The sequence below is a fragment of the Solea solea genome, chromosome 19 (genome assembly GCF_958295425.1).
Source record: "Solea solea chromosome 19, fSolSol10.1, whole genome shotgun sequence".
Taxonomy (NCBI): Eukaryota; Metazoa; Chordata; class Actinopteri; order Pleuronectiformes; family Soleidae; genus Solea; species Solea solea.
Window position 1 is genome coordinate 10,926,429 of NC_081152.1, and position 27,692 is coordinate 10,954,120.

General features: G+C 40.9%; 2 protein-coding genes across 4 annotated transcripts in view; one reads left to right on the forward strand and one right to left on the reverse strand.

The window, feature by feature from the left end:
• The window catches only part of LOC131446138 (astrotactin-2), a 249,769-nt gene that overhangs the window by 180,434 nt on the left and 41,643 nt on the right, over positions 1-27,692 (forward strand). For 2 of the 3 annotated variants that reach the window (XM_058617167.1, XM_058617168.1), the window contains 4 exons: positions 12,919-13,043; positions 13,896-14,000; positions 14,274-14,453; positions 27,145-27,458. In XM_058617167.1, the coding sequence (XP_058473150.1) occupies positions 12,919-13,043; positions 13,896-14,000; positions 14,274-14,453; positions 27,145-27,458 (724 nt within the window). Of the gene's footprint in view, positions 1-11,938; positions 12,208-12,918; positions 13,044-13,895; positions 14,001-14,273; positions 14,454-27,144; positions 27,459-27,692 lie in introns of those variants that run through there. The other variant, XM_058617169.1, reaches the window with a different exon arrangement.
• trim32 (tripartite motif containing 32) lies at positions 18,910-22,748 on the reverse strand. The gene is made up of 2 exons (XM_058617172.1): positions 22,510-22,748; positions 18,910-21,548 (listed from the first exon to the last, which is right to left on the reverse strand). Exon 2 carries the CDS (start codon positions 21,542-21,544, stop codon positions 19,484-19,486), a length of 2,061 nt encoding a protein of 686 aa, XP_058473155.1. The 5' UTR covers positions 21,545-21,548; positions 22,510-22,748; the 3' UTR covers positions 18,910-19,483.

Here is a 27,692-nt window from a genome sequence, read left to right on the forward strand (position 1 = left end):
ATCTGATTTTACAACAAACATTAAGTGCAATATTAAATCCCTATTATATCCATAATACCGAAAAGGGCTTCTTACTTTGTTGTGTTCATACATAATACAGTGCCTTAACCGTTGCCAAGAATCCGGATTTTGTAATTATTTTTTTGGAAAAAGGGAAAAGGTCAAACTATTAAGTCTTGCATTTGCAATTAGTCAATTTACAGGCTTAGTTTCCACATAATTTAATAGCCACTTTACTTCCTGTAAAGTTTGCCTCACACCCTGATGACTTAGCAGAGGGGATTTTAGCGGGAAAGATGTGTAAGTCCTCAGTGATTCCCTCGTCTTTGTGACTTAGACGGCATAAGGTGGGCGTGTTTGAGATATTGAAAGGGCTTTGCGTGTGCGTGTGTGTGTGCCGAAGCATCTGTGTGGATTTGTGTTTACCACGGTTTGCCTGTGTGACGGCACACGCGTACACAAGTGTGATCATTCCAGAGGCAGTCGCTCGCTGCTCAATAACTCACATGGCACGCCGGTGCCTAATATACCTCAGCCTAATATCAGCTAACGTCAGAGAGGCTTATTGCTGACTACCTGCTGTTTAAAACTGGAGAAGGAAGGAGAGAGCGAGAGAGAGAGAGAGATGGCGGTTGGAGCTATAGCGATAAGAGCCAGGAAGGGGAAATGAACAGGAAAATAAATGAAAAGAGAAAAGGCTAGATCAAAAGAGCAAAGCTGGCCAAAAGTTCAAAAGCGTGACTCCAAAAGGATGGAGTAAATGTGAGAGAAATGCAAAAGAGGAAAACACCGATAACGGTGTGCCGGAGCTTCCTGAGCGCGCTGGCCGGACATCACACTCACACATCACGTGCACAGAGTATATGCAGCAGTAGAGAGAAGCTGGAGTCTGCACATCAACTGGACTCGTTTCATTTTATACTCGAAATAAAAACTGTGTTTAATTTGATGTAGGAAATCAAACACCTCATTGATGCGCCCATACTGTCAGAAAAGATCGCCTTAATTGGTGTGGACCTTGAGCTCGCTGTTTGGTTTGGTTTCTTTTCTTTTCTTTTCTTTTTTTCTTGTTGCCATACGAAACGATGAATACACTTGATGTCCGTGATGAATGAGCACGTACGTAAGCCAACACATCAAGACTTGACACAATTTGCCATTCATCGTAGCATTGGACTCCCAAGGGCAACGTGTCCGTGAAGAGTTTTGTGTTTCGTTTGTGTTCAAATTAAAAAATCCCCACGAAATACCTCAGTCGCATCCATTTTAAGTAAATGCAAAATGGATGTGGAATTGAAGAAAAAGGTCCCTCACATTGCAAGAGACTCCTTACAAAAAACTATACTAAGAAATGTAGACACACGCGTGCACAAAATGTTTTGGGACGTCATTCCGATTGTGCCTCTTTGTATGATTCCATAACTTGTGACGTGTGCGTCAAAAGCATCCCTGTAATAGGGTAAGTTGTCTGTGGTTTGTTCCTGGATGTCATCGTGAAAGGCAATTATAGGAGTCTGTCTTGTACAACGTGCAATTTTACAACTAGTTCTATCACTCCCTGCAGAAAAGCAGAGGTGTTTTTCCGGAGGGTTTCCCAAATTGGTGCTGGTCCTACCGTGGTCAGGAGTGTTTTCAGTGTAGTGTGGTTTGGTTTTTTTGGGGTTTTTTTTTTTGTTCCTCTCTTTCTGTTCTGTCTTTGCAGTCCTGTGGAAGGAGGAGGCGCGTGAATGTGAAACTGTTGTGACAGCGAGGTTTGACCAAGCAGTGACCGTTGGATAAATGCCAGGATACATTACAGATATTGGAGATCGCCATTGTTGACAAGGTTTTCAGTCATTGTCACTTAGTGTAATTCAGCAGTTTAGAAAACACACTCAGACAGGCAGGGGGGGAGGAGGAGGAGGAGGAGGAGAGAGGGGAGGCAGGACAACATCTGCAAGGAGGAATGCAAAGGTTGAGTATTTCTCTTTTAATCCTTATAAGCATAGGGAGGATGACGTAGTCCTGTATTTTGTTTTTGCCCACATGGTTCCGCAGATTGTCATATTCATCTAAAGCACAAAATATTTAAATCATTTGTATTTTGACTCGTCAGGGACTTCATATTTTGCATTGCAAAGTACCTTGTGCGTGGAGTTTCACATCTTTTTTTTAATTATTATTTCACTAATAGATTTTTTTTCCTGAGAAACCAGGTATAATGTGTGTTTTATTTTTAATGTACTTAGCTTAGCTGGTAATACTATTCTGCAGCAGTGCTAGACTGATACATTCAGGTGCATGTGCATAATTAACTGTATACTAGAGGGTGAAAAATAAGAATATGCAGCGCAGAGCATTAACACCTCAGACTTCGCGATTGAGTTTCCTCACTTTGGCCAGCGAACAGTGGCAGTTGTCCAAAATGACCTCGACCGCCTTCCCCTGTCTCCAAAGAAAAGCAGCGTGTAGTAATTTGTTGGCCACGGCTAATTCCTGAATTAGTGGCTAGATTTTTTTAGTATTGATTAATGTACTACTAATGCAGCAGTGAACTGCAGGGTGGCAGCGCTTGTAATTTTGTGTCCCCTCTGGACGACTATCCGTCTTCACTTATCCCCCCCCCCCCGTCTCTCCCCCTCGCAGTGGCCGGAGATCGTTGCCTCGCGCTGTCAATTTACCATTCGCCCATGATTCATTAATATCATTTAATAATAGATAGGCGCGTGTAGGTCATTCTGTTTTGTATTATTTACGTGCATTTGAGTTTGCCGCTCTCACTTTTGCAAGGCCACACTATGAAACAGTTAATTGCCGCTCCCGCGCTGTGACTGGCACGTCCTGCCTTTCAAAGACGGACGACGTAACAGCCCCTTTTTACTCAGTCATGTCATGTTGAGAGACAGAATGCCAGATAGCACAGATGCATGCAATTATCCCGTCAGTCATATTACTCATTACATTGTGAAATAAAAGGATACAAAGACAGCCTTAATGTCTTGGCCCATTACTGCAGATCAAATACAAGGACTGCGGAAAAACTGTGATGAGGTTCTTAAATGTCTTTTGTGTATCATTTATTACGCTTCAGGATGCCAGAGAATTAACCAGGTCTTCAGATAAGCCAGTCTTCTTGGGGTAGATGAAGGATGCTGGATGCTGATACACAGCTTGTATACAAGGACAGCGCGCACACACACACACACACACATACATAAATCAGAGAAATGTGTGCATCAAGGTCCTCTGTCTGACTTTCAAAGCCAAGTTTTATCTTTTAATTGTTTTATTGTGCAAATGCTTCCTTCTGGCGAATTGATTTGAATTTATTTGCAATCGCAATTGTGATCCAAAAGACCGACAATAAACACTCTTGTCCTTTGGACAGTGTGTTTTATCATCTGTCTCTGACCCTGTGATCATTCAGCGCGGTGCCGTTCTTCCTCCCGAGCCGCAGCCCCGTCTTTTCTGTTCAAGGAGAAGACGGATAAGCTGTTCTGCTTCTTGTTCTTTGTGCCAAATTTACGAAAAAAATAGAACCTCCTGTTGTATTTTCCTGTCAAACTCTGACACGGAGTGCTCTGCTTTCGCAGGGTAAAAGGAGAGCCTTTAACTTCAGGATATGGTATCGCTTAACACTGTTACATCTGTGAGTGGGTGAGTAAGGGAGGCAGAAGCCTGTAAGGATGGATAGCTACAACTGGCAGAGTTAAAGAAAAGTGAAAACCTGCAAGTGGAGTCATAAAAAAAAAGAAGAAAAAAAGAGTCGAAAAGCAATGCTCTAATCAGTTCCACAGCTTGCTTGCCTGGATGACCCCTCACTCTCTGCTACCAAACTTCATCTCTATGGTAATGCCTCTGGCCACCATCATTTCCACTTTTTTCTATGACAGGCCAACAAAGATATACAAGTACAACAAAAAAAAAGAAATGTTACATTTGTATGCACAAGCCAGTGGAGTGAAAGTGAGGCTGAGTGTGTGTGTCTGAAGAACACAGTGACCCTCGCTACCTTTCATTATATTGACAAAATCCCCAACATTGGCCATGGAAAGTCCCCATATCTTGTCCACTCAGTGGAATCATCTATCAAGTGAGTTTAATAAGATGCTCCAACAAATGTCTTAAGGTAAACAGCGGATTGTTTTATATTACGCCACACATTAGCCTGTGTTTTTAGACGCTATCCTTTAATAACTCTTTAATTCCTCATCTGGGCCACGTGTCCCACGATACGCCGCATGCTTTGTCTTTGTCATGACTCATCCCGCCACCCGCGCACATCGCTTATTCAAACACACAGTTATTACAGCTGTTAAACATAGTACATGCAACTGGATCCGCCCAAGGAGCCCAGGGATGATGGTCAAGGGCAAGTGTGGCAACGTTTTCACTGGGGGAGAACCAGAAAGATGAGGATTGATCATGTGATCAGACACATTGAAGGAGAAGTTCATCTAAATTGCTTCCAAGTCACCGAAAAGTGAAATATTACACACCTTTGTTGTTTGATCAGAAAGGAATTGAATTGAATTGAATTGAATTTTGTGGTCTGCCAGCTTGACATGGTTGCGCGGCTTGAGTGTCACTTTACCTGTGTCTGATTCTGAATAGCAGTAATTCCCAGTTTAAAATACAAGCGAACCTCTTTTTTAATGCTCCGATTTTCCGAGTTGTGAAGCTTTGTGGAGGAGGAACCTGTTTTGAACAAGGCACTTATCATTTTTGCCTTGTGCTGAGTTCTGGTGGCATGCATTTCTTCTCACTACTGAGCAATTATCCTCTGTAGTGGTGAATCCAAACAGCATGACAGCTACAGAAATGACAAAACTCGCTGTGTCATGCTGCATGTCACATTTCCTGTTGACTGTTTCTGGCTCTCATTTGTATGAGGAAGGCGAGGATTAAGAGGGGACTTATGAGTCCACACCAAGTGGGTATAACTACAATTATGCACTCGCAGCTGTGACCTGGTATATTAGGAAAAACTCTTGCTAAAACAGTGATTTTGTGTTTGCAGATTAGGACATTTAGATGTGTAGCATTGCAGAGTGTGTTTTATCATAATGTTTCGTTTTAAATGGGCTTGTTGGAAGTCTCTCAGCAGAATACGTCGCAGTTTTTGCCGGACATGTTGTTTTTGTGTTAGTTGTTTTCTTCTATACCTCCCGTCATACATCAAAATAAGAAAAAAACTAAACTATCTGGTGGAGCCAGACTGCTCCTATAAGAAGAGTTTGACTGTAAAGATTGACAGTGCTCAGGGAAGTGTTTCTTTTGTCAAGCTAGAACGCCTTTCTCTTCTTTTGTGTTTCAGGCAAAAGCATTTTCTTCCTCCCTCCTGGCCCTCTTGTATCCACTCTGACACCCTTTCAGCTTGCACAGAATGCTGTAACCCTGCTTGTTTTCAGCTTCTATAAATTCTCCAACACACTACCTTTTTCTATCTGCACAGCAGTGACACCCAGTGGCCGCTCGTATGCGGTTCAAAAACACTCCTGTGAGCCTACGAGGCCACCAAGGGCACAACACAGCCGTACGTCCGCATTCCATCGTGATCCAAGACTCAAGTCTCGCACTCCGCTTCTGATTCTCTGTCCGTCCCACTCTCTGTGATGCCTCTGCCCTGTCCTGACTCTTCGGCCCTGACTCTTCAGCCCTGACTCTTCTCCCCTTCAGTATTCCAGTGGAGAAATAATCTCCTCACCTTAGTCTGACATGTTCTGAAAACTCCCCTCTGCTTCCAGCTTCACCTCTGACCTCCAGCTCTGTGCCAAACCTGACTGCACGTGTGTTGCTTACCTGTCACACAAACACACACTGTACATACTTTTCTACTCGCACCATGATAGCGGTGATTTGTAATATTTTTAAGCTTCAATTTACGTGACCTTTTTTTTTGTTTTTTTTTAACTTTTCCAAAAATCATCAGTTCAAAGTGCTGACACAACACTCACATTCAGTTCCAACACCATTTTTCTTTAGCACAGAGAAAGAGCAACCTCTAGTGGTGAAGTGTATTGTTGTTTCAAGTCAAGTCAAGTAGTTTTATTTGTCAAATGTACTATATGTACAACATACAGCACAGATGAAATTGCAGTCCTCTCAGACCCACGGTGCAAAACAGGCAGTTACATAAGTAAACATAAATAAACAATCAACAATAAACAATCAACAGACATAAAGTAAGCGTTGTTTCCTTTCAGTTAGTCATTTATTTATCATTAGAGACAGACACTTTAATTCCACCGAGCATCATAACTTTCCCACCCCAGTGTTATCCTAAAAGACGTCATTAAAATGTGAATCGGGATGCAGCTGAGTGTTAGATTATTTGACAGGATTTGTTAACAGAGCATGACCTAAAAAGTAATGGGCTCCCATTAAAAATCAGACTGGGGAATATATCCGGTCCTCAAATCCAGCAACCATGGCTCATCATTTCTAAATCATATCTACATTTTTTTTTTTTTGAAGCTGAAGTTTACAGTATTGTGACGGCTTTAACTGTCGTCTTACCTTGAACTGAGGTTTCACTTAAACTTAAACTGCAACCAGAGTCATTTTGTATAACATTCCACCGTTAAATCCTCTGAAGCTGAGTAATAGATGACCTGAGGTTTTCTTGATGGTCTTCCGGATTATTTACAGCTCTATAATATATAATATATAGTTCTATCTATAGGCATCACTATAATCTGTGTATCAGATGATGTCCATTTGGGTTAAAAAAGCAAAATCAAATAAATAAATTCTGAATTTGAGTCTTTAAAATTGGGTAATTTGGTCCCAGTGTTGTGTTTTTCGAAGATGGCGTGTGTTCTTTCAGTTTGTAAGGAAGATAGAGTCACAATCAAAGACAATATCAAGGGTTTTTTTCTCTCTGTAAATAAGCACTATAATTAGTCGGCACTTTAAATTAATTTGCAGGATACGCCCACCTTTTTTTATGTGGTGCAAGACAATTTTGTTGATTGGACTCTTGTCGAGGAGCTGACTAGTTGGTAATCCTATAATTGTCTATAAAATTGATTTTAAACCTGAAGAGTCTCGAGATAAACCAATTACCTGGTGTCTCTATGTACCCTGTACCTCACTGCATCCCTTTGTTTGTTTGTTTTTAGCAATGTTAAGGTTTTGAGCAGAGCGTCTATCTATTTATTCAGTTTGGCTTAAAGTTGTGGATTGAGATGTTGTCACTAAATCGCGTAAATCATGTGTTGGAGAGAAAGTGAGAAGAGATGAGAGGAGAAATTCAAGACGTAGAAAACCAAAGCACGGGGTTACTGCTGGAGACCTGGCTGAGCAAACAGCAGGCAGTTGTTACACGGTATCCACGGAGAAATACTGACAGTGAAGCGCAGTTCTCAAATACAAAGAAAATATTTGCTTGTGAGGCCCGAGCTGTGGCATAATTTAAGAGTCAGATGTGTCTTAACTGGGTTTGTTTTTCGATATAGTACATGTAGAGCAACAAGAGATTCTGAGAGCGAGAGCTTGAATAAACATGCTTGGAATATTTATATTCATCCCGACCGATGTAATTGTATGACACACTGGCCGGTGGAGCCTGTGTATCTGAGATTGTCATTCACATATAGGAAGAGGTATTTTCACGCGTCGTCTCAGGTATGAGAGGAGGCATGTTTAGCTGGGGGGGAGCCCAGTGTCCACTGCTCTTAATGAACACACGCGGGCTTTGAATAAAACAACAGGAAGTCCACACTCACATGTGGTCCAGTGGACAGGAGGCTGTGTGAATGTGTGTACTGTATGCAACTGTGGACGTATCTTGGTTGCTAAAACAAAAGGCAGTGTGCCTGGATGGACTAGATATATATATATATATATATATATATATATATATATATATATATATATATATATATATATGTATATAATCAGTTAGTTTTCATCTGGTATTACCAAACCTGGTTTTAAAAAGTGGCTTTGAGAAACTTAAATGTACCCATTATGTCTAACGATAGTATTCAGATAGCTTAGCTTAGTCTACTATGGACTGTACATAAAGATGAATGACACATCACCAGCTTCTCCTACTGTGTCAAAACTAAGCCACCACGTCTCCGATACTAGACACGTGCTGCAGTCTTGTGTCGATGACATCATTTGGAGCCACAGTTTGTGCCGTTGTAACCGGAGGAGAGCCGCAACCCAGTAAAATCAAAAACAATACTTACAATACTTACTGTACATGCATTCATATAATAATTACGACCTGGTGATTTGTCCTGGCTTTTAAATGTGTCATTTCCCATTCACAAACATGGGTCAGGCAGGATTTAGGTGATGTACTGAAGCAGGGTGCAATCAAAGGGTTGTTGTGTCATCTGTCTTTGTATACAGACTCTGATATCTACTAACAGCTTAGAGGAGACAATATAGTCACTCTCACTAAATCACTCATCTTCTACTGCTTTATCCTCAGCAATTTACCTAATCCCCAAATTGCATGTTTTTAGACTGTGGGAGGAAACCCCACGCACACACTGGGAGAATATTCAAAAGTGCTAACCACTAGAATATAGATCACATGATTATAAAATAACCATGTTGTTGTTGATGTCGTCACCCTGCCTCTGTTTACTCGTCGCAAATAGAAATGATGCATTATTTGTATGTCGTGTCCTTCGTATGGCTCTGTCGAGCAATATTTTCAGACCTGACTGAGGGAGTGTTTGTGTGTATACACTGGCAGAGCAGGGGGCGAGCGGGGGAAAAAAGCTTTTATCCCATCAACCTGCTGAACAACTGGTGTTTTTTTGAGCAGTAGAATTCACTTCTGGACCTTTTTGTGCCACTTATTTGTATTTTCAGTCATACTCCAACCTGTGATTATGTTCTGCACCATGTTCGTGTGAACTAATTTGACAATGAGCTTGAATCTGAGGGATATTTCTTAATATTTAAGAGCTATATGCACTATAGTTTAAATGAGAGTGAAGGAGTCAGATGTAAGCAGAGCAGTTGAATGATGAATGGGTGGATTTGATGCATATGCAAAATGTGAAATGTCTGTTCAGATGTTTCAATAAGTCAGGACAGTGTGACAGCTAAATGGAATTCAGCCATCAATAATAATATTATTATTCAACACGTGGCCACTTTGAGTCGAAACGTACGTCGTAGGTTTCAAGCTAATGGGATCAACATGTTAGGTGATTTGTTTCTTATGGAGACAATTATATTTATATAAGAATAAATGACCCGGTAGGTGTGCATCCTCACACATTTGCATTAAAGAAGACCACAGGTGTAATTAATAATGACAAATAGCAATGGCTCCATTCCACTTAAGTGTTAGGGAGTGCTATAAGTGGGTCAGTACACTCACTTGCAAACCCCTGGTCCTGGAGCAGTTAAGCAGAATGCATTCATTATTAATGCTCTTCATTACACCTGCATTAAACAATTCAAAATGTCTGCCATGAGAGAGGCCTAATGGCAGGTTTGCTGCTTGTTAAACTGACGCTCGTTAAGCCGAGTCCGTCTCATCATTACTGTTAACTCGTGCCTCTTAAGTGACACAGACACTCGGGCTATAACAGCTAAACCACACTGACATATTTGCGGGACGGATATGATCTTTCCATAAGGACAAGTGACCTGCTCATCTCACTTTGGTGTTTTGTGTTTTGGGTTTTTTTTTTTCAGTCGCAGAGACACACACATAAATCTCTCGTCTGCTAATGAGCTGTCAGCCGAACCAATGCTCCAATGTCCTCTCACTGGCATACACAAATATGCACAAAGGGGGACCGTGGTCTTTTCAGCGTGGTAAACAAACCTTCCAGATTTACTGCCTCACCCATTTAAACTCTGCAAAAAAAGGAAAAAAGAATAAATAAAAATGGGACAGAGCCTTCGATATTTGTCTATAAAATGAAGGTAGAAGAAGGAAAAAGTCACTTAATACATTTATGTGCAAGGCACCGCAAAGACCTGAGGCCCTTCGTCTCCACACTTTTATGTAATCCTCCAAAGTGGATCAGTCTTCTTTTTCTGTTTGTTTGTTTTTGAAGTGAGCTGTTGGGTACGCTACAGTGCGAGTCTTTCATTTTTTTATTATGGGTGCTGTGAGCAAAATAGCCAAGGACAGTCCACATCTGGATTTGAAAATCTGTAAAGCTACACGTCGTCTCAGTACAAACAGCCTCCTCCACAGGTTCTCTGAGCCTTTGCGTGAGGCTGGCTGATTTAATTTAGCAATCAATATGCCTTCTGTGTCCATAAGCCGTGATAATCTTTTTATAGCACCTCTTCCCTACCTCTCTCCTCTCATCCTTTGCCCTTGAATCAATCCTTCCCCCGCTCCACTGTAACACTGGCCGTGATTGCATCTAACAGGCCTTGTGGTTAGGGGAAGCAAACAGAGAGACAGAAACAGAGGAAGAGGATAAAAAATTGATATCAAGAAGAGTGAAGTGATATCTCCTTACTCTATATGACACAAGGTCTGTGCCCTGAGACGTGGTCCCAGAGAAGTGGATTATGGGAAATGTGTTGCTGCCACTTGCCATGCTCTCGGCATGCGGCGTGGACACAATGCTGAAATAAACACAGCTGCATGTTTTCTGGTGGACTATATTCCTAACATAAAGAGGCTGCCACTTATTTTGTGATTTGTCCTCATGGATATAGCCTATTTTATGGGGTGCAAATAAGTAAAATAAATAAACACATAATGCTAATAAGCCCCGTATGCATTTATAGGCGTTCTCTCTGTGCTTTATAGTGCAGTGTGTGGCTCTTCTCCCACTCCCCTTCCTCACCAATAACTCACAGTTCCATTTGCATCACCAGTCTTCCGTGTACTTATCGTCGCTGGCAAATAGAAAGAGAGTGGCTCGCTCTTATCTTCGCCTGCAGGTCTCTGTTCTGCCCTCAAATTGGGGGACACAGCTGTTTTCTTTATTGGGGCCCCCAAGCGAAACACACACACGCACACATGCTCACACACACATACTGTTCCACACGGTTGTTGACACGGTAACAGTGTAAGTAGCCCTTTCTTCAGGGATGGCGCAAATTACAATCATGACAAGGCATTTAAAGGTCCAGTGTGTAACATTCGGCAGGATTTATTTGCAGAAATTGAATATACTACCAATAACTGTGCGTGTGCAGTTGCTTTGGCATACAAATAGTCTGTTTTCCATAGCCTTAATATAAAGGTTTTACTCATACTTTGGCCAAGGGCTAAGTTCTATGACCACCATCTTCCGCGCCCATGTTACAGCAGGCTCTGGAGTACACATTCTGCAATTTGTAGTGGAAGCTTACTACACAAACAAAGAATAGCTACATCTTTTCTGGTGTGTGAAGGCCAACATAGTTCCCCGATGCACATGGGAAACAGATTCTTTCACAGTGGACCTTTGCTCATTGTTTTTTTTACACCGATTTAACACTTTTAATCCTATCCTTTATTTGAATAGTGGGATTATTTATACGTGGAATCCTCACTGAATATTTTCTTCAACAATATATTCCCCACACAAATGCCAAGTTCGTACTACTGTTGAAATGCTTGGTTTGTATCCAATATTCACACTAAATAGCATTCCTTGATGTGTGGCTCCTTGTAAGCTTACCTCTGTGAAGCAGAGGAGACGAGAAAGATAGCAACACATAAAACATTGTAGTAAAAACTTGCAGAAGAAAAACAGTGAAGTCTCCAAATCCCCGTCTCTGAATGATTCAGGAGGCCAGCAGCTGGATGAGGCAGTGGAACGGGGAGGGAATTGTGATTCTTCTTCTTGTCGAGCTGTTTTTATTGAGTTCAACACAAAGTCATGATGGACCTGACATGTTTTGTTACAAATGGTAACATTTGAATATTTAACAGTTGCTGATGTAGGCAGTGTAGGGGGTAACGGCGTTTAAGTATAATGGCGTTATTTTTTCCAGTAACGGAGTAATGTAATTAATTACTTTTCCTAACCTTGCAACGCCGTTACCGTTACTGAGAATGTAAAGTGTCGCGTTACTTGTGTCACAATTCGGTTGAATGAAGCGCAGCGGTGTCCGGCTAGCAGGGGTGGCGATGATTGATGACGACACCGTTGCAAATGCGATGATGATAGGCTGGGTGGACGGGTGTCCTGCTCGCGACGTCTCACTGTACGTTCTAAGACAATGGCGACGAGCCAGGGAAGCGTAGCGTTTTTTAAGTGGAAATATCGACACTACTTCTCCCTTACCGAGGTAAAAGGAAAGAATGTATATGCAACGTGTGTTGTGACTTGTTATGTCGTCAATAAATTCAGATACACGCAGTTTCCTTGGGAGCTTCTGCTAGCCACACTTTACTGTTTGTTTACATCCTAGCATGTCATGACGTACTTCCTATTTCCGGTGTATCAAAATAAAAGTCAGTAGCATTAAACATTACAACGTGCACACTATTGTATTATTTTACTTTACTGAATATTTAAGAGTTGGATAATGCCCTGTTTATTGTGCAATGGTATACAGATACAGAGATTTGCACTACTGAAAGGCCACATTTTTCCTTTGTTTCTCTTTCCCCAAGTTAACATGTGTGTGTCAATTGTGCCCTTCAATTCAAAGTTCAAATAAATACCAAATGCTCTAAAATACTCTACACAGGATTTTTATTCTTCATTCCGGTATTATAAACATCTTTGACATATAGGATGTTAAAGAATGTAATAGCGTTATAGAACATAAAAAATAATGTCAGTTACTTTGCTGAGTAACTAATTACTTTTACAATGTGGTAACTGAGTTACCAACTCAATTACTTTTTGGGAGAAGTAATTTGTAACTATAACTAATTACTTTTTTAAAGTAAGATGCCCAAAAACTGGATGTAGGCATGTTTCGTTGTGCAAAGATCTGTATGAGAAATACAATGTGTGACATGAGCTGTTCTACTTTATTTGTTTTTCGCAGGGACAACAATTTCATTAAGGACTTTCCCCAGCTAGCCGACGGTCTCATGGTCATCCCTTTGCCTGTAGAGGAGCAATGTCGCGGTGTCTTGTCAGAACCCCAGCCCAACCTGCAGCTCCTCTCAGGTGAGTGTGTGGTTTTTTTTTTTACAGCCACTTTGTAGACATTTTTATTGTTTTACTGCTTCCATCTTTATATTTCTTCTACTCTGACGGGTGTCATTTCTCACCGGTGGACCTACTAGGATCCAGTCGTGATTACCTGCTTAAGAAATTCTTAGCTTAAGTCCGTAGAAATCCTTCATTCAACAAATCATACATGTACTTGACAGTTCTCCCCATCCTGTGGGTGCAGAGAGTCACTAATTCAGTAAATATTGGCTTCCTAATTCCTCCATTAGCCAAATTTTGATTTTTTTATGTATTTTTCTGTGGTTTTGTTGTCGTTGGAGCTTTAACCAGAATCACACACATGTACACACACACACACATTTACCCCATTTTCAGTCTGCATGATTTTTTTGGGTATAAAGCACTTTCCCGAGGTTCAGACTCACCGTTCCTGTAAGCAGTTTATTTTTTTTATTTCCCTTGCTCCTCACTTTTGCGGCTTTAGTTCTGAACTGTTGTGAAAGTTTGGTAATTGAATTGCAGAGAAAGCCAAGATTGGACTCACTTCTAATGTCAGCAATCCAATTGGAGTTCAAGCTGCACTATATATCTGCCATTGATCCAGGAGCAGCTGGGATATGGGCTGTGATAATAAACGATGTTAAGGCAATAATGGATAACAGTTGGACTGCAATAAACTGTTCAAATGAAATGATGGATTTTATTCATCTTCACATTTATTTTGAATTTCAGACGGCCTTTATTAGTCTGATTTGACTCATTTGTTTTAAATGGTTTTATGTGTTGACACTCTTATAACTCATTCTGTCTTAAATTGTCTCCTTGTTTCTTCCTGTCTTCCTTTAGGCGATGCCCAGTTCAATGAAGCAGTGGGCTATCCGATGATTCAACAGTGGAGAGTGCGCAGCAATCTGTACAAAGTCAAACTCAGCTCCATTACCTTATCTACAGGTCAGCGGCTCGATAATATATGGTCTTAGCTTCAAAAAGCACCAGGTTTTTGCGTTCTTTTTCGGTCCAGTCTATGACATTTTAACTACGTACCTTCTGCAGATTGTTGTCAATTATTAAAGTATTTCATTGGAACAACTATGATATATTTATCTACCATACATCCACAAACGTTATGGGTCAATTTGTACACATATGACACCATTAACCTTGATCCATTCCACCACTTTGAGGACAAATCTCTCATCTCCAATCTCCTTTATCACCCGGTAGGCTTTTCCAAAGTGCTGAAGACACTGTCAGCAGACAGCACACGGGACGAGTTGCTGGCATTTCTCCAGGAATACGGCAGCCACTATGTGTCTGAGGCCCTGTATGGCTCTGAGCTCAGCTGCAGCATCTACTTCCCCAGCAAGAAGTCCCAGCAGCAGCTCTGGCTGCAGTACCAGAAAGGTGAGCATCCCGGTCAGAGGTCAGCAATGCATGAATGCTAGAGAGATGAAGGATGCTTCACAAAATAACATCGATTTTTAGGGAAAGATCCGTCTTAGATGAAGATTAATTTACCAAATGGTACTCTGGGTTCTCTGGTTTCCTCACACAGTCCTAAAACATGCAGATTTGGGGATTAGGCAAATTAGACACTCTAAACTGTCCAGGGTCCCCCCCCCCCCATCGTTCACCTTATGTCAGCTGGGATTGGTACTAGTGACCCTTATGTAGAGGATAAAGCGGTAGAAGATGGATGGATGGATGCCTATGCAGGAGAGTAAAACATGTTTGGGTGTTAAATTAGTGGGAAATCCACGGGGCTAAGAACAAAGGAACATTTTCCTAAATCAAAGCAGTCAAATTAATGCAGATACAAAGAGAACACAAGTAGAGCAAGAATTACTCTTTTTTTAACAGGAGGGGGATTACATTTTGTTTAAATCTAAATAAAAATGGGTTATATTTGAGATTCCATTCTCCCTTAATTCGCCTTCTGGTTAGAAGGTTGCATAAACTGCATGAATTTGCATTAAACATCGGTGTGACTTAACGGGATCCTAGAGGCATTTTGCTTCACTGTCCCATTCAGATGGTTGTTTTTAATCCTTTTTATTTGTGTCCCAAAGAGACACTGATTTCCAATGCAGTGGTTGATTGGCAGGTATAGGTTTCAACATAAGCACTTGAGTCACCTTGTGGGGAAAAGGAACAAATGTTGAATATCAGGATTTAACACCTACACTCAACACATAAACATACTGTATCTTTGACTCATACCCAAGTCAGTGACCCACTTTGCCTATTCTGACACAAATGACCTGAGGTTTGGTAAAAGGAACTGTACAAAAGTGTTTACATGCCATGGTGGTTTAAGTTTCTATATGTTAATCTGTATTATATCATACATTTCAAAAGGAATATTGGATTTTGTAAAAAAAAAAAAAAAGTATCAGAACTTCGCTGATTTGAATGCTGATATTCAAATCTTGAGTAAGACTTTGAATCGTCAAAAGGGTTTGAAAATCACTAGCCAGTGAATTATGGTATTGAGGTTTGTTTTTCGCCAAAAGCTGAACACGATGGGTGCGCAGACAGACACAAAGTAATAGTTTCATAAATGTTTATTGCACTCGGATATTCAACAATACAAACATTAAGTTGATTATACAGAGACATCTGTAATGTGTTCAACACATTATAAAATTCACAGCCTCCAAAGGGACAGAACACCTGGATAGGACATTGTGTGTTTGGTTCACGAACAACTGTGTTTTCTCAAATGAGTGGGCTGAAACGTCTGCTTGAATCAAAACAAAGACACATGATGTGACACACTATGGTAATGAACACACAAATGACAAAAGGACACTTTATTTTTCTCTATTTCTCTAAGTCTTAATGTTCTCTAATAATGTCTACTTCTGTTACCACATGAATTAAATGTAAGCACTGAAAACAACTTTGATGGCAAGGGCGACAGACGTCCAAGACTACGAGACTCCACTTAAAAAAATCCTAATTTTCTGTGGAAATATTACTGTGCTTTTATGATACACTTTCATTCTCAGTTATATAGATTTTAACATTACTGTTTAATAGGGCATGTGCAGAGTTAAGGTCATCTTTGTGAAATTAGTATTATTAAGGCTGCAACTGTCAGTATGGAATATGCTCTTATGAGCAAGTGTTGACAGGGAGAAAACTTTTTTTTTAAAGCAGGACACAGATTGTTACGTACGTTGTTAGTGCATGGGTTTCAATTATTAACTTGATAACTCATATTTAAGCCACAAAATGATTTGATTTAAGGTTTTTTTTTACTGTCGTTTTTATCTGACAGCATCATCTTCCTCGTGCTCCTTATCAACTCAAGAAAATTCCAATTCAAAATTCAATTTTTCTACATGATAAAACACTAAAATGCGTTCGGACAGTGCAGGACACTGTATATGGCTGTTGCCTTTAGAACATCGCTCTTGAAAACCGAGGTTGCAGTTGTCTCATACTGAATCAAAACCTGAGGGAGACGCAGCAACACAAAACCTAACATCTCAAGAGTGACAACGCCATGTTGTCTGCTAGAGTTTCCGCCAATGTGAGGAAAACAGTGGCATAGTAAGAGTTCTCGGAAATAAACTATGGTTTTGAATAAAGTTTGTAAACATTAATCAAGGTGCGCATGTCCACTGTATCCATGTGTTTCAAGTGGTCTTGGTGTTTTGAGTTATTTAGTGGTGGTTGCACTGGCAAGGCAACACAATTAATGTGAAGACAACTGTATAATGAAGTTGAGCCCATATAGGCAAACAGAGCCAAGGGACCATGCCTTGCATATTTAAGGACCTTGCAAGTTACAAATGGCACCTGGGACCACAGAACTTTACTCTGTTATTAATGACAGTTGGAGCAAAACATCTAGACATTGACCTTAATGGTACCAGGTTTACTGAGGATAGATTTAAGTAGTACCAGGTGGTGAATAACTAAAGTGTCCATAAGAATGCGTAAAACTGCTCAGCACTATTATAAATACCAGGGATGCACGATATATCGGCATTAATATTGGTATCGGCCGATGTTCTTCATTTTTTAACATATCGGAATCGGTCCAATGAGTAAAACTGCGCCGATTTTAACAACCGATGTTAATACCCGTCTATTTGCTGTTTGTGTATGTGTGTCGGGAAGGGGAGGCCATGCTGCATTTGTTTGAGCATGTGACAGTGACGCAAGTGCAGCGCAAGGTGTGTGTGTGTGTGTGTGTGTTGAGGAGAGATAATGTCAGCGGTGTGGGCGTTTTTTCAGGGTGTCGATAGAAGATACAGGAAAAGCATTATGCAACACTTGCAAATCGAGGTAATGCGAGTAATTCTGCGTCAAGTCATTCAATACCACAAATTTGATTATGTCATTTGAAAAACCGCCACCCAGAAGTATACAAACAACGGCAGGAAGCTAACGCTAGTAGCGTTAGGCGGCAGACAAAAAAGAAAACAGCGCAACTGGGAGCCCAATACAGCAAGTTATCGAACAAAGGAAGACATTGGCCAGGGCAATAACGATCAAAGTAATGGAAATGATTGCTCTTGACGACCAGCCCTTTTCCATAGTGAAGGACCAAGGGTTCCGACGGCTGATAGAGCATATTGAACCCTGCAACAACCTGCCAAGTCGGCGCTACTTTTCCAATGTTTTGCAATTTAATAAATATCTGGTTGCCATGAATACTGGCAAATTTGATAAAGTAATGTTACATATTTTTTTTTTATTATGGCAGCTCTTAGTAGAGCTTGTCAGGTATTGTTTCTCATATCTGTTGTGTAGTTTTATTGTTAAGGGAAGTGGCGCGGTTGTTGTTGCCGGGAGGAAGGGTTGTTGACTCTATTTACGTACCCAGTATAGACGCCCTTATCTCGGTTACAGTAACTTTGGCAGGGTATTATTTTTATTTATGTTCATGTTTGTAATTTATGATCCAAACTTTCTCACAGGAGTTTAGTGAGTTGAGGGAGTTAAACTGTACTTTAATTTAGTTACACACTTGCTACAAGTGCTAAAGAATTCTAAAAACCTTTACTTGTGTCTTATGGTCGCCCTGTAACCTTGTTATTTGGAGGTAAAACATGTTTTGAAAATAAAGGAAGACATTCAAAAATTCAGCTTGCATGATTTTCAGTCTGTACAAACTTTTATCATCTCAGAAACCTTTTTTTTTTTAAAACATATATCGATATCGGTAGATATCGGTTATCGGCCATAGCAGCAATATTCATATCGGATATCGGTATCGGCGGAAATATTCATATCGGTGCATCCCTAATAAATACTGCAGGTTTAACAGAGCAAGACGAAGGGGATGTATACTGTAGGCCTGCAACTGAGGAAAGATGTGCAGGTGAAACAGGATCAGGTTGCGGATGGTCACAACAGGCTTTGTAGATGAGACAGTAGATATTAGCAACCTCTGCTCTGAAAATGCCAAGCTGATGCACTGCTTCCGTTTTGTATCCAGCTCCCAGTTACTGAGGTTGTGGCTGATGTACACAGGGTGACTACAAAAACTATTAATAAGCACCAGAACAAAAAAAATGATAATCATAACAATGCAGTTTACAAATTAATTATCGGTAGCCTTAAATTAGATTTCCTGCACTTAGATAAAAGTAGACCAATTTAAAACATGATGTAAATGTGTATACCCACTAAAACCCCTGTAAATTACACATTAATATTGCCCAAAATTACTCAGCTTTCCTACATAGGACATGTTATTTTTTATAGTTCAGCACTATTTCCAGTAGGTTACTCAATATTCCCTGAATGTTAAAGAATGCAATTAACTGAACACTGCCAGCTGCATTCAGCAACATCGTTACTCTGTGCTAGTAAAACCAAGGAAACAGTGATGTGTCAATAATAAAGTGCTTCACAGGCCGAAAGCCTTGGTATGCTTTATTCCATAAATACACATTTATGTTTAGCTCCTCTTCTTCTCATTTGTAAGTTGTAAAGCTGAACATCAGTGAAAGCCATGCATCAGAGAGTTGGGGTGAATTCTGGATACACAGCAGCCAATAAGACAAGAGAAAAGAAATGATCCATACTTTGTGCCTACATTAGTTTTGCCAATAATGGCCAGTTTATCTTTTTTTAAATGTGTCAAGTTTGTCATTATTCTTCTACATAAACATCGCTGCAAAGTCTGCTTCAGTGTTGAGATCCATTCAAACAACTACGTAAAAGGCAACAACTATGTAAGTAGTTGATTTTCACTCATTTCATTAAAATCCAGAGGCCTTAAAACTTAACTGAACCAACTAGAACTTCCATTTACAGTTATACCCCAAATGAAAGCTGGAGTTTGGCTGTGTTTGGAGCACAGCCAAACTTCAGTGACAGATAATAGTGTGTGTGATTTCAACAATTTTCAGACTCCCCTATACACCTACAAACACATACCTACTAAACCTCTTATTCACCAGTGCAGTTATCTAAGAAATGGAAGAATGCCTCCTCTGAATGTAAGAGAACACTTTGATACAGTGGTCCCAACAATCCAGCACCAGCAGCTGTCCTTTCTGGGTGGTGGCCACTCCCACAGGGCAGGTCAGCCCATCCTGGATGAGAATTTTGAATCCACCCTCTTTGGGAAATTGGAGAATTTCTCTCCTGCCACTGTCTGTTACCAGCAAATCTCCATTGGCATCCACACACATGCCAGTGATACAGCGGAAGTCCTCTGCCTCTGAGAAGAAATGGCTGAGCTGCTTGCCCAGCTGGCCATCAGTACCCACTGAACCAATGGAGAAGCCACCCTCCAGGTGGGGCTCATTGTGACGTTTTTCAAAGTTCAGTGCCAGCCCCTGGGTGAAGTAAACAGTTCCAGCTGCATCGCATGTCACAAACTTTGGCCTGACAGCAGAGCACAGTCTGCTGCAACTCACCACGCCCGCACTGCGATCCACTGCTAAACACCACAACTTACCACCTTCCACATCTGACACCACAAACTGGCCTGATGGCATGGCAGTAATACCCCAGGGTTTAATCAGTTGGTTCTTGTGACAAGCCACACAGTGTCCATCCATTGTGTAGACTTTAACAGAGTTATCATAGCTATCAGTGACCCCAATCAGACCTTGATTAGTGACAGCAATGGACAGGGGGATAAGATTAGGCAAGTCAGCCCCAAGGAAGCTCAGGACAAAGTTGTCAATGCTACTGGCATTGCGGCGAATTTCACGATGGAAGCCTTTGCGATTAAAGATCTGGACACGGTAGTTTCCACGGTCGGTCACTAGCACCTCACCTTGTGATGTTACACAGATGCTGACAGGTAAATTAAACATACCAGGTAGAGTTCCCTTAGAGCCCATCTTCTTCAAATACTGGCAGACTGGGGGCCCTGCACTTGCCTCGGTTCCTCTAGGTGATCCTCCAGCTGCATCCAAGGACTTTGACTTGAAGCTGCCTGGTGAACCATATATGGCCTCCTCTACAACTGTAGTCATGTCAATATCTCGGTAAATATCCACTCGAGCCTCCATTGCTCCACTAGTGGCCCCTGCTGCCCCAGCTACACCCTCTACATCACCCTCAAGTCCAATCTCTAACCCACTCTCCTCATGGTCTGTATTGACAGTATAAGTATTTGTGGCCAAGTGGCCCACTTGTAAGGGCTTGGAGTGCTCTGCTTGGACTAGTTCTGGCTCTTGCAACTGAAACGTGGTGGGCAAGCTGCTCCTCAGATCCAGATCCTCATCGTCGCTGCCCCCACCGTCGTCCTTAAGTAAGGCAATATCACTCTGCCTCACCCTCATTGTGAGATAATCATAGCGTGATACCAGCTTTACCTCTGCAATGTTAAGAAGATATGTTTGCTCCTCCAGGACCTGCCCATTGAGTTTCTCTACTTCTGTCATGGAAGCAGTGAATGTCCTTCGAGCCCTGCTGAGCTCCTCTTGAAAACATAGTTCAGCAGTAGAGTAGTCCTGCTGCACGGCACGGTATTTTAATCTCAAAGCCTTGGAGATGCTTTCAACAGATGTCTTCTTCTTCTGAATATCACCCATAATGTTGCGCAAAGCAGACATCTTGCCACCCAGTTCTTTACGACGCTGTTCAGCAGCCACCCTAATCGGTTGAACGGTATGGCCTTCTTGGAGGTGGCCCTCCCCTTTACAGAACTCACAGAGGACTGTGGCACAGTCATGGCAGTACTGTCGTGGCAGACGATTGCAGCAGGCCTTGCACATGAGGGCAGCAGCAGCAGCACTGCAGGATATAGTACAATCAAGGATTTTCAGCACAGTGAGATTATCAGCCAGCTGAGAGATACTGCTCATGCGGGAGACTTTGCTACAGAAGGGGCAGCGGACACCGTTGATTGTATTAGCCAACAGCTTCTCCAGACATTGTCGGCACACTGTGTGACCACACTGCAGGAGTTTCGGTCTCATTTGTTCCTGATTGTAGGTCTCGAGGCAGATTGGACATTCAAGTACCTCCCTCATTAGATCTGGGTCCAGTGGAAAACATGGTGATGCCATCATGATTCTACGAAAACACACAAAAAACAGAAATTAAACACTGGCAGATTAAACTATTCTGTGAATTAAATTAAATAATCTTAAATTTAAGATCAGAGCGCAATAAACAAGGACTTCAACACTCACTCCTCTCTCTCTTAAGCGTGTCAGGGAACTACCATTTCCTCTCAATACCAGAGGGAATAAGCACTTTCACAACTTTCATTTAAAGCATTTATATACTTATATTAGCATGCATGAGTTTTATTTATTATTCGTCTTAGAATGAAACTTCCTACATCCATGTTATGCACTGGACCATTAGACAGTCAGGGTAAACAAATAACTATGTGACTGGTTCAATTTGATATGCCTCACATGTGAGTACAACAGTACTTAGTAGAGAAGGTTACCTTTTTCTTTTCATATTCATAAATACTGCCACAAATCCAAGTTTGCAGCATTAATTGCTAGTCAAACTAATATTTGTCCAGCTATTACTAGCATTGCAAGCTAACCCTTATCTGCTGGAAAGTAGCTATTTGTGGTCATGTGGCCAACATAAGTACATGGCCAAGGTGACTTGTTGCTTAAATTCACCACCAAACGATACACTTGTCTCTCCAACGTCATAGAGCATGTTGGGTGTTGTTGCTACAACACTGTGTTTCTGTAACTGACACCATCGTTCAACACATTGCTAACGGCTAACACTGCGATGAGCAAACTAACGTGTAAACACCTGTTTACACTACGCTCCCATTATGCCGAAGATTAGACCCTCGAGTCATAACCTAAACACGAGTCATAAATATTTCTCTAAATTTAGATTAATACACCAGAGGCCTCTTTATAGCACAGACAACGCGACCGCTTATCCTCATATACAGCGCGAAAAAGTTATCAGCATGACATGACAGGTTTGACAGGAGGCACGTGCATTAAAAACCCAAGATAAAACGACAAAATCGCACAGCGTTTCTTATTACCTTTATCTTCCAAGTGAGCTGCTTGAAAGTACAGAGGATGTGATGGGCGTTCTGTGTTTGCTACTGCAGCTGCTAGTGTGGGAGACGGACTGCAGTGTTGACGACGTCGCGTACGCGGAGCCGTTGTGTGACGTAATACGCACAGGCCCGAGCGTGGCTTTGATTGGCTGCTGCTGCGGCGTGGTGCTGTGTCATCCACCGTGGTCCTGATGCAGTTTATAGACACAGGGGTTTGCAGAAGTCAAAAGGCACATATCAAAGGATAGCTCCATGCCTTTTAAACGCAAAGAAGAAAAAAGAAATAAAAGGATAACAGTCTGACGTCTGTGATTAAAGTCAGAATTAAAGTCACAATTCTGGCTTTTAAATTTCCCCTTATCCTCTTTCGTACTTTCATGTCTTATTTGTCAAATTGACTAATAAAACTTTTACTAGACCTACTGAAATGGTGCATTTAATGTATATTATACATAAACGCATTAAATGTACCAAAAACAGTACACTAACTTCTTGTGTTATTTTTGAGTAATTGGCAGCCTTACTGCATCCCAATTAGGGGCTGGGAAATGTAGGAGCTAGTATTGTGTTACTTTAGTTAAGATTTAGTTTAATTACTAATGTAGGACGCTAACAACCAGTCATCTACAGTTTGGAACATCAAAGGAATAGATCCGAGAGAGGCTTGGTATAACTCTTTTCAAAGTGTATCTGTTAATCTTTCCCAAAAACAAAAAAAAAAAACAAGCATGTGAAATATGTTAACTTGAGTGAGCTGTAACTCTATAATACTAGTTATAGGTTATAAGTTACAACTGCATTGGAAATTACCAAGATGATGCGAAAGTAATTCACATTTTAAAACAAGGCAGTAAGTGCAAAGAACTACCACTAGATGTCAGTATAGGACAAGTCTACTAGAACAGCGGCCAGCAACTCTTTTCCTAAGAAACCCATATTTTTGTATTATTGTATACATTGAGAAGGGTCCTCATTTTGGGTTTAAGACAATCTCAATAACTGTCTGGTTTTATTTAATATAACAATTAACATTGTGTAGTAACACATAGTAACACTATGATGTGCCTAATCCTATAGAGTGATTATTGCAGAATAATGTTATTTATTAATTGAAATATGTATGGTATGGATCGGCTTACACTCACCATAGGCTACACATCTCTATATTATATTCTGTACAAGGATTATATTTAAAAGGACTTTGGAAAATCAATTAGGAGCCTTATTTAGACATAACAAGGGTCTGTTAAATTCACAAGTCTATGCTACATCTAGCAGTTGCCGCTGTTTTGATAAAGCAACAATGCCATCAGCAACCATATTCAACAGCATCTGTATAAAACTTCTATGGAAGATATCTGACACCTTGTTATTGTTGCCCGGGCAACATAACCCTTGTCAGAGGGGATGTCTCCCTGATGAGTAATTATACTGCAACCAGTCTACAAAGACATTTTAATTAACAAAGGCGGCACAAGATCAATGGCAAGGAAATTCACTCCATTCATCTCCTCCCTGTGCCTGATGACAGGCAAGTGTTGCATAAATATCACATTCATTCCACATAGCAAAGAGCTGTCATAGTTTATAAAGCAACAAAATGACGGGCCACTCCTTTAACTGACCAAAAATACATGTGGTCCTGTTTAATGTGTCCTCGTGAAGGGTGTCACCATTGGTCCGATTTCAAAGAAACTGTGCGTTGCGTAAACACAGAAAGACAAACAGACAAAGTACACAAAGGGCATTACATCAAGCAGTTTATGATACCAGTCTCAAAATGTGATTTACAGTCCAAACCATTGAAATATGAGGAAGAAATCCAAAAAAAACAACAAATTCAATAATAGACAAAACACACTTGTGAAGTGAACTCGCATGACCTCTGTTGCACTTCACTCTCCGTGAATCACAACTCTCTCATGAAACGCAATTGATAACTTACAGTAGATGCAAACATGTGTAGTGTGAATTAAAGAGGGAGTGATGAATTAAAGAGTAAATTAGTCTGACCAGCCACAACCAAACTGACCTACAGGGCTTTATTGTGAGAGCTGGGTGACAACAGCTCTTTTCTGTGTCTGTGTTGCCTCAAGAAGTGCATGTAATTGGGCTCTTGGGCCACCCCTTGAGCCTGTTTACATACTGTTGAACATTAAGTTACCACCCACCCTTTCAACTGTGTGCTAGCATCTTACAGATGCACACAGGGTGTATGCCATAAAGACATACCCAAGAATATGTATACAACCCCCTCATACAGACATATAATAAAATTCAGGACACAAGGGTCATGCCAGAGTTTTTTTTTCTCCTTAATATTTGCAAGTTCCACTGACCTGAGGTGCACGTTACATTTCATACATTACATAACAATTCAAAGCCCCAGTGTGTAACTACTGTTGCCAAAACACTGCTGGTGTTGCAACCCCCCCCCCCCCCCGACTTACCCCATGCCTCAGGTCAGAGCTTTCTGAAAGGATGACTTTAAGGCCATAATCCCATCAGTCTCTCTCAACATCCCTTTTGGTATCTCACTACCTCACTCATTTAATTTAAAAAATTAACATTTAATTGCCAAGTTTGTCTGGAATTACGTTTGCAGATATCTGCGATGTCATTCTTACTAGTCAAAACTTATAGATATCTGCAATTCAGTTTTTGCAAGTCAGAATGACGTCCCTTTTGCCATACATGTGTATGGGGTGTTATATACATGTATATACATGTAATACATTATAGATATCTACAATTCAGTTGTGGATATATATATATATCTGTAATTCCATTTTCAGATATCTACAGACAGATATGTCATTATGACTAGTCACATTTCATGTTTGGGATATCTACAACTTCATTCTGACTATCTGAAACTTCATTCAAGATATCTAAAAAAAAATGGACAATGTAGATGTCTTCAATTTGAGGATAATTAAATATATCTCGAACTTGAATTATGATTAGTCATAATGACGTTGTGGATATCTGCAACTGAATTGTAGATGTAGTGACAAACCCTACACACGATAGGCAAAAGTGACGTCATTCTGACCAGTAAAAACTAAATAGCAGATATCTATAACTGTAGTTTTGACGAGTAAAAATGACATTGCAGTAGTTAATATCCTGTCTACCTATTAAATGTTAAAATGGCTTGCCATACACTTGTGTTTCAGAGAACTGGGGGTCCCTTATCCGGAAGTTCACTGCTGTGTCACTTTATTAGCGTAGCTGCTATTCTTCCACCTTCCCTCCATCAGCTGTGATGTCAAAAATATGCATCACTCTGTGTCACCCCAGACACCAACACGGAAAGAGTTGTGTGAAGCTTTATCAGCCCTGTGTGAACTCAGTGGTCAGTGGTTTGAATGTAACTCGTTTAAAATGACATACCTATTATTAGATTTGTCAGATAAATATGTTGACTACCTCCAGCCATTTTTAATGCATGCTCGTAAATTGTTGCTTTTACTTGGTCATTCAGTCGGTTCAGTTAGTTTTGTATTTTTCTGTGAGTCCCCCAAAACAGTTTTTCTTCTTTCCTTTCATCCATTACAGTTGTTCTTGTCATTTTAAACAGAATCTGGGACCCATTATGAATTTAAAATACATTTTAAATGTGCTTGTTTGTGTGATGTAACTTACCAATATTAAATAGATAATAGCCCAACTAAAAGTACATATACAGTATATAGGTATATTGATCTAATCATTATCGAGGGAAACACACCACCAAGTTGACTCTCTCTACAAAGTTTGTATAACAGCTTATTTCTAACCATCAGTCAAGTTGATGGCTAAAGACATAACAGGGGAAAAGATTATATCTACGACGCAGTATCCAGTATCTCTGTCGAAGTTTTTTTTCTTAGATCAAAGGTTTTTATTTGTGTCACATAGAGACTTGTTTTTAAATCAGTCGCACAGAGACGTCCTACCTCAGTGCTCTTGTCTCGTACTATTTTTCATATCAGAACAAAGTGCAAAAGAAATGCGAGCAACGGTACTTGTACTTGTACAGTGTTCATTGTGTGTATAGATTTAGAACGTCTTTGTCCTTTATGATTTATTTTGTCTATTATCTCTCTGCTGACTCCAAGAGCCTGCACAAAAAAAAAATCATTTTCACTTTCACTGTCTCCGTATATTCGAATGGAAAAAAAAACAACCTCTTGCATCTTGTTGTGCATTAGCTTGCAAATATGGTTTCTCCACATTTCATAGCACTCACTGATAAGGCCTCTGTGCTCCAAATAAGCCAATAATTCCACCTTTAAAACACTTTGTTACCACCTGTATTCTTGTAATGCAAACAGAAAGAAAAACACGTCTGCCTCCTCTTGCTGCATGGTGTGTTGCTTTCTCACTGAAAGAGGAAATGATGAGAGTGAATCCCCCAAACTCCAGTGAGAACATCAAACAGTGCTAATTGACACTCAGGAGAAGGACGCAGTGGCACCCCCTCCCTCCCACCACCTGCCATTTATCCTTTGTCTATGAAAGCTGGTGACACTAAGGGATTACTTGTTGTGTTTTCTTCTTTACCTTGGTAGCAAGTAAATACCATTTTTGCCCAAATACCACATCTTTCCTCTCCTGTTTACCCCCCTCTAGAGGCAACAGACCAAGGGATTGGAGGCGGCGGGCGGCGAGAGCTTAAGTCTGTAACGTTCATCAGCTACCTGTCTGCACTGCAGAAAAGCCAGCTTTTGTCTGATGACATGGTAAATGGGGTGGAGATCCGCTGTGAGGAGAAGGGAAGTTGCCCAACTGGCTGCCACCTGTGCCATCACCAGGCCATGGTGTCAGGAAGAGGCCGCAGTGGTAATGGCAAAGGCGGAGAGCAGCCTTCCCCCATTCCTGTGCTGCTGGAAGTCAGCCGTGTGGTGCCCCTCTATAGTCTGGTCCAAGACAACGTCACCAAAGAGGTGAGAAAGTAATCTCTCTCTCTCTCTCTCTCTCTCTCTCTCTCTCTCTCTCTCCCTCTCTCCCTCTCTCTCCCCCTCTCTCTTTGTGTGTGTGTCATAATACTAACCTTGTCAGGACTAGTAGTCCTCAAATAGAGTCCAAAACCTAGTCCTAATGAGGCAGATAGAACCTGATTTCTGAGGAACTGATTTCTGAGAAACTGAATGTAAGCAAATGCAGTGTCCTAAGAAGAA

Excerpts from the sequence above, each read along its gene's own strand:
- trim32 (XM_058617172.1), bottom strand. The coding sequence starts at position 21,544 with ATGATGGCATCACCATGTTTTCCACTGGACCCAGATCTAATGAGGGAG.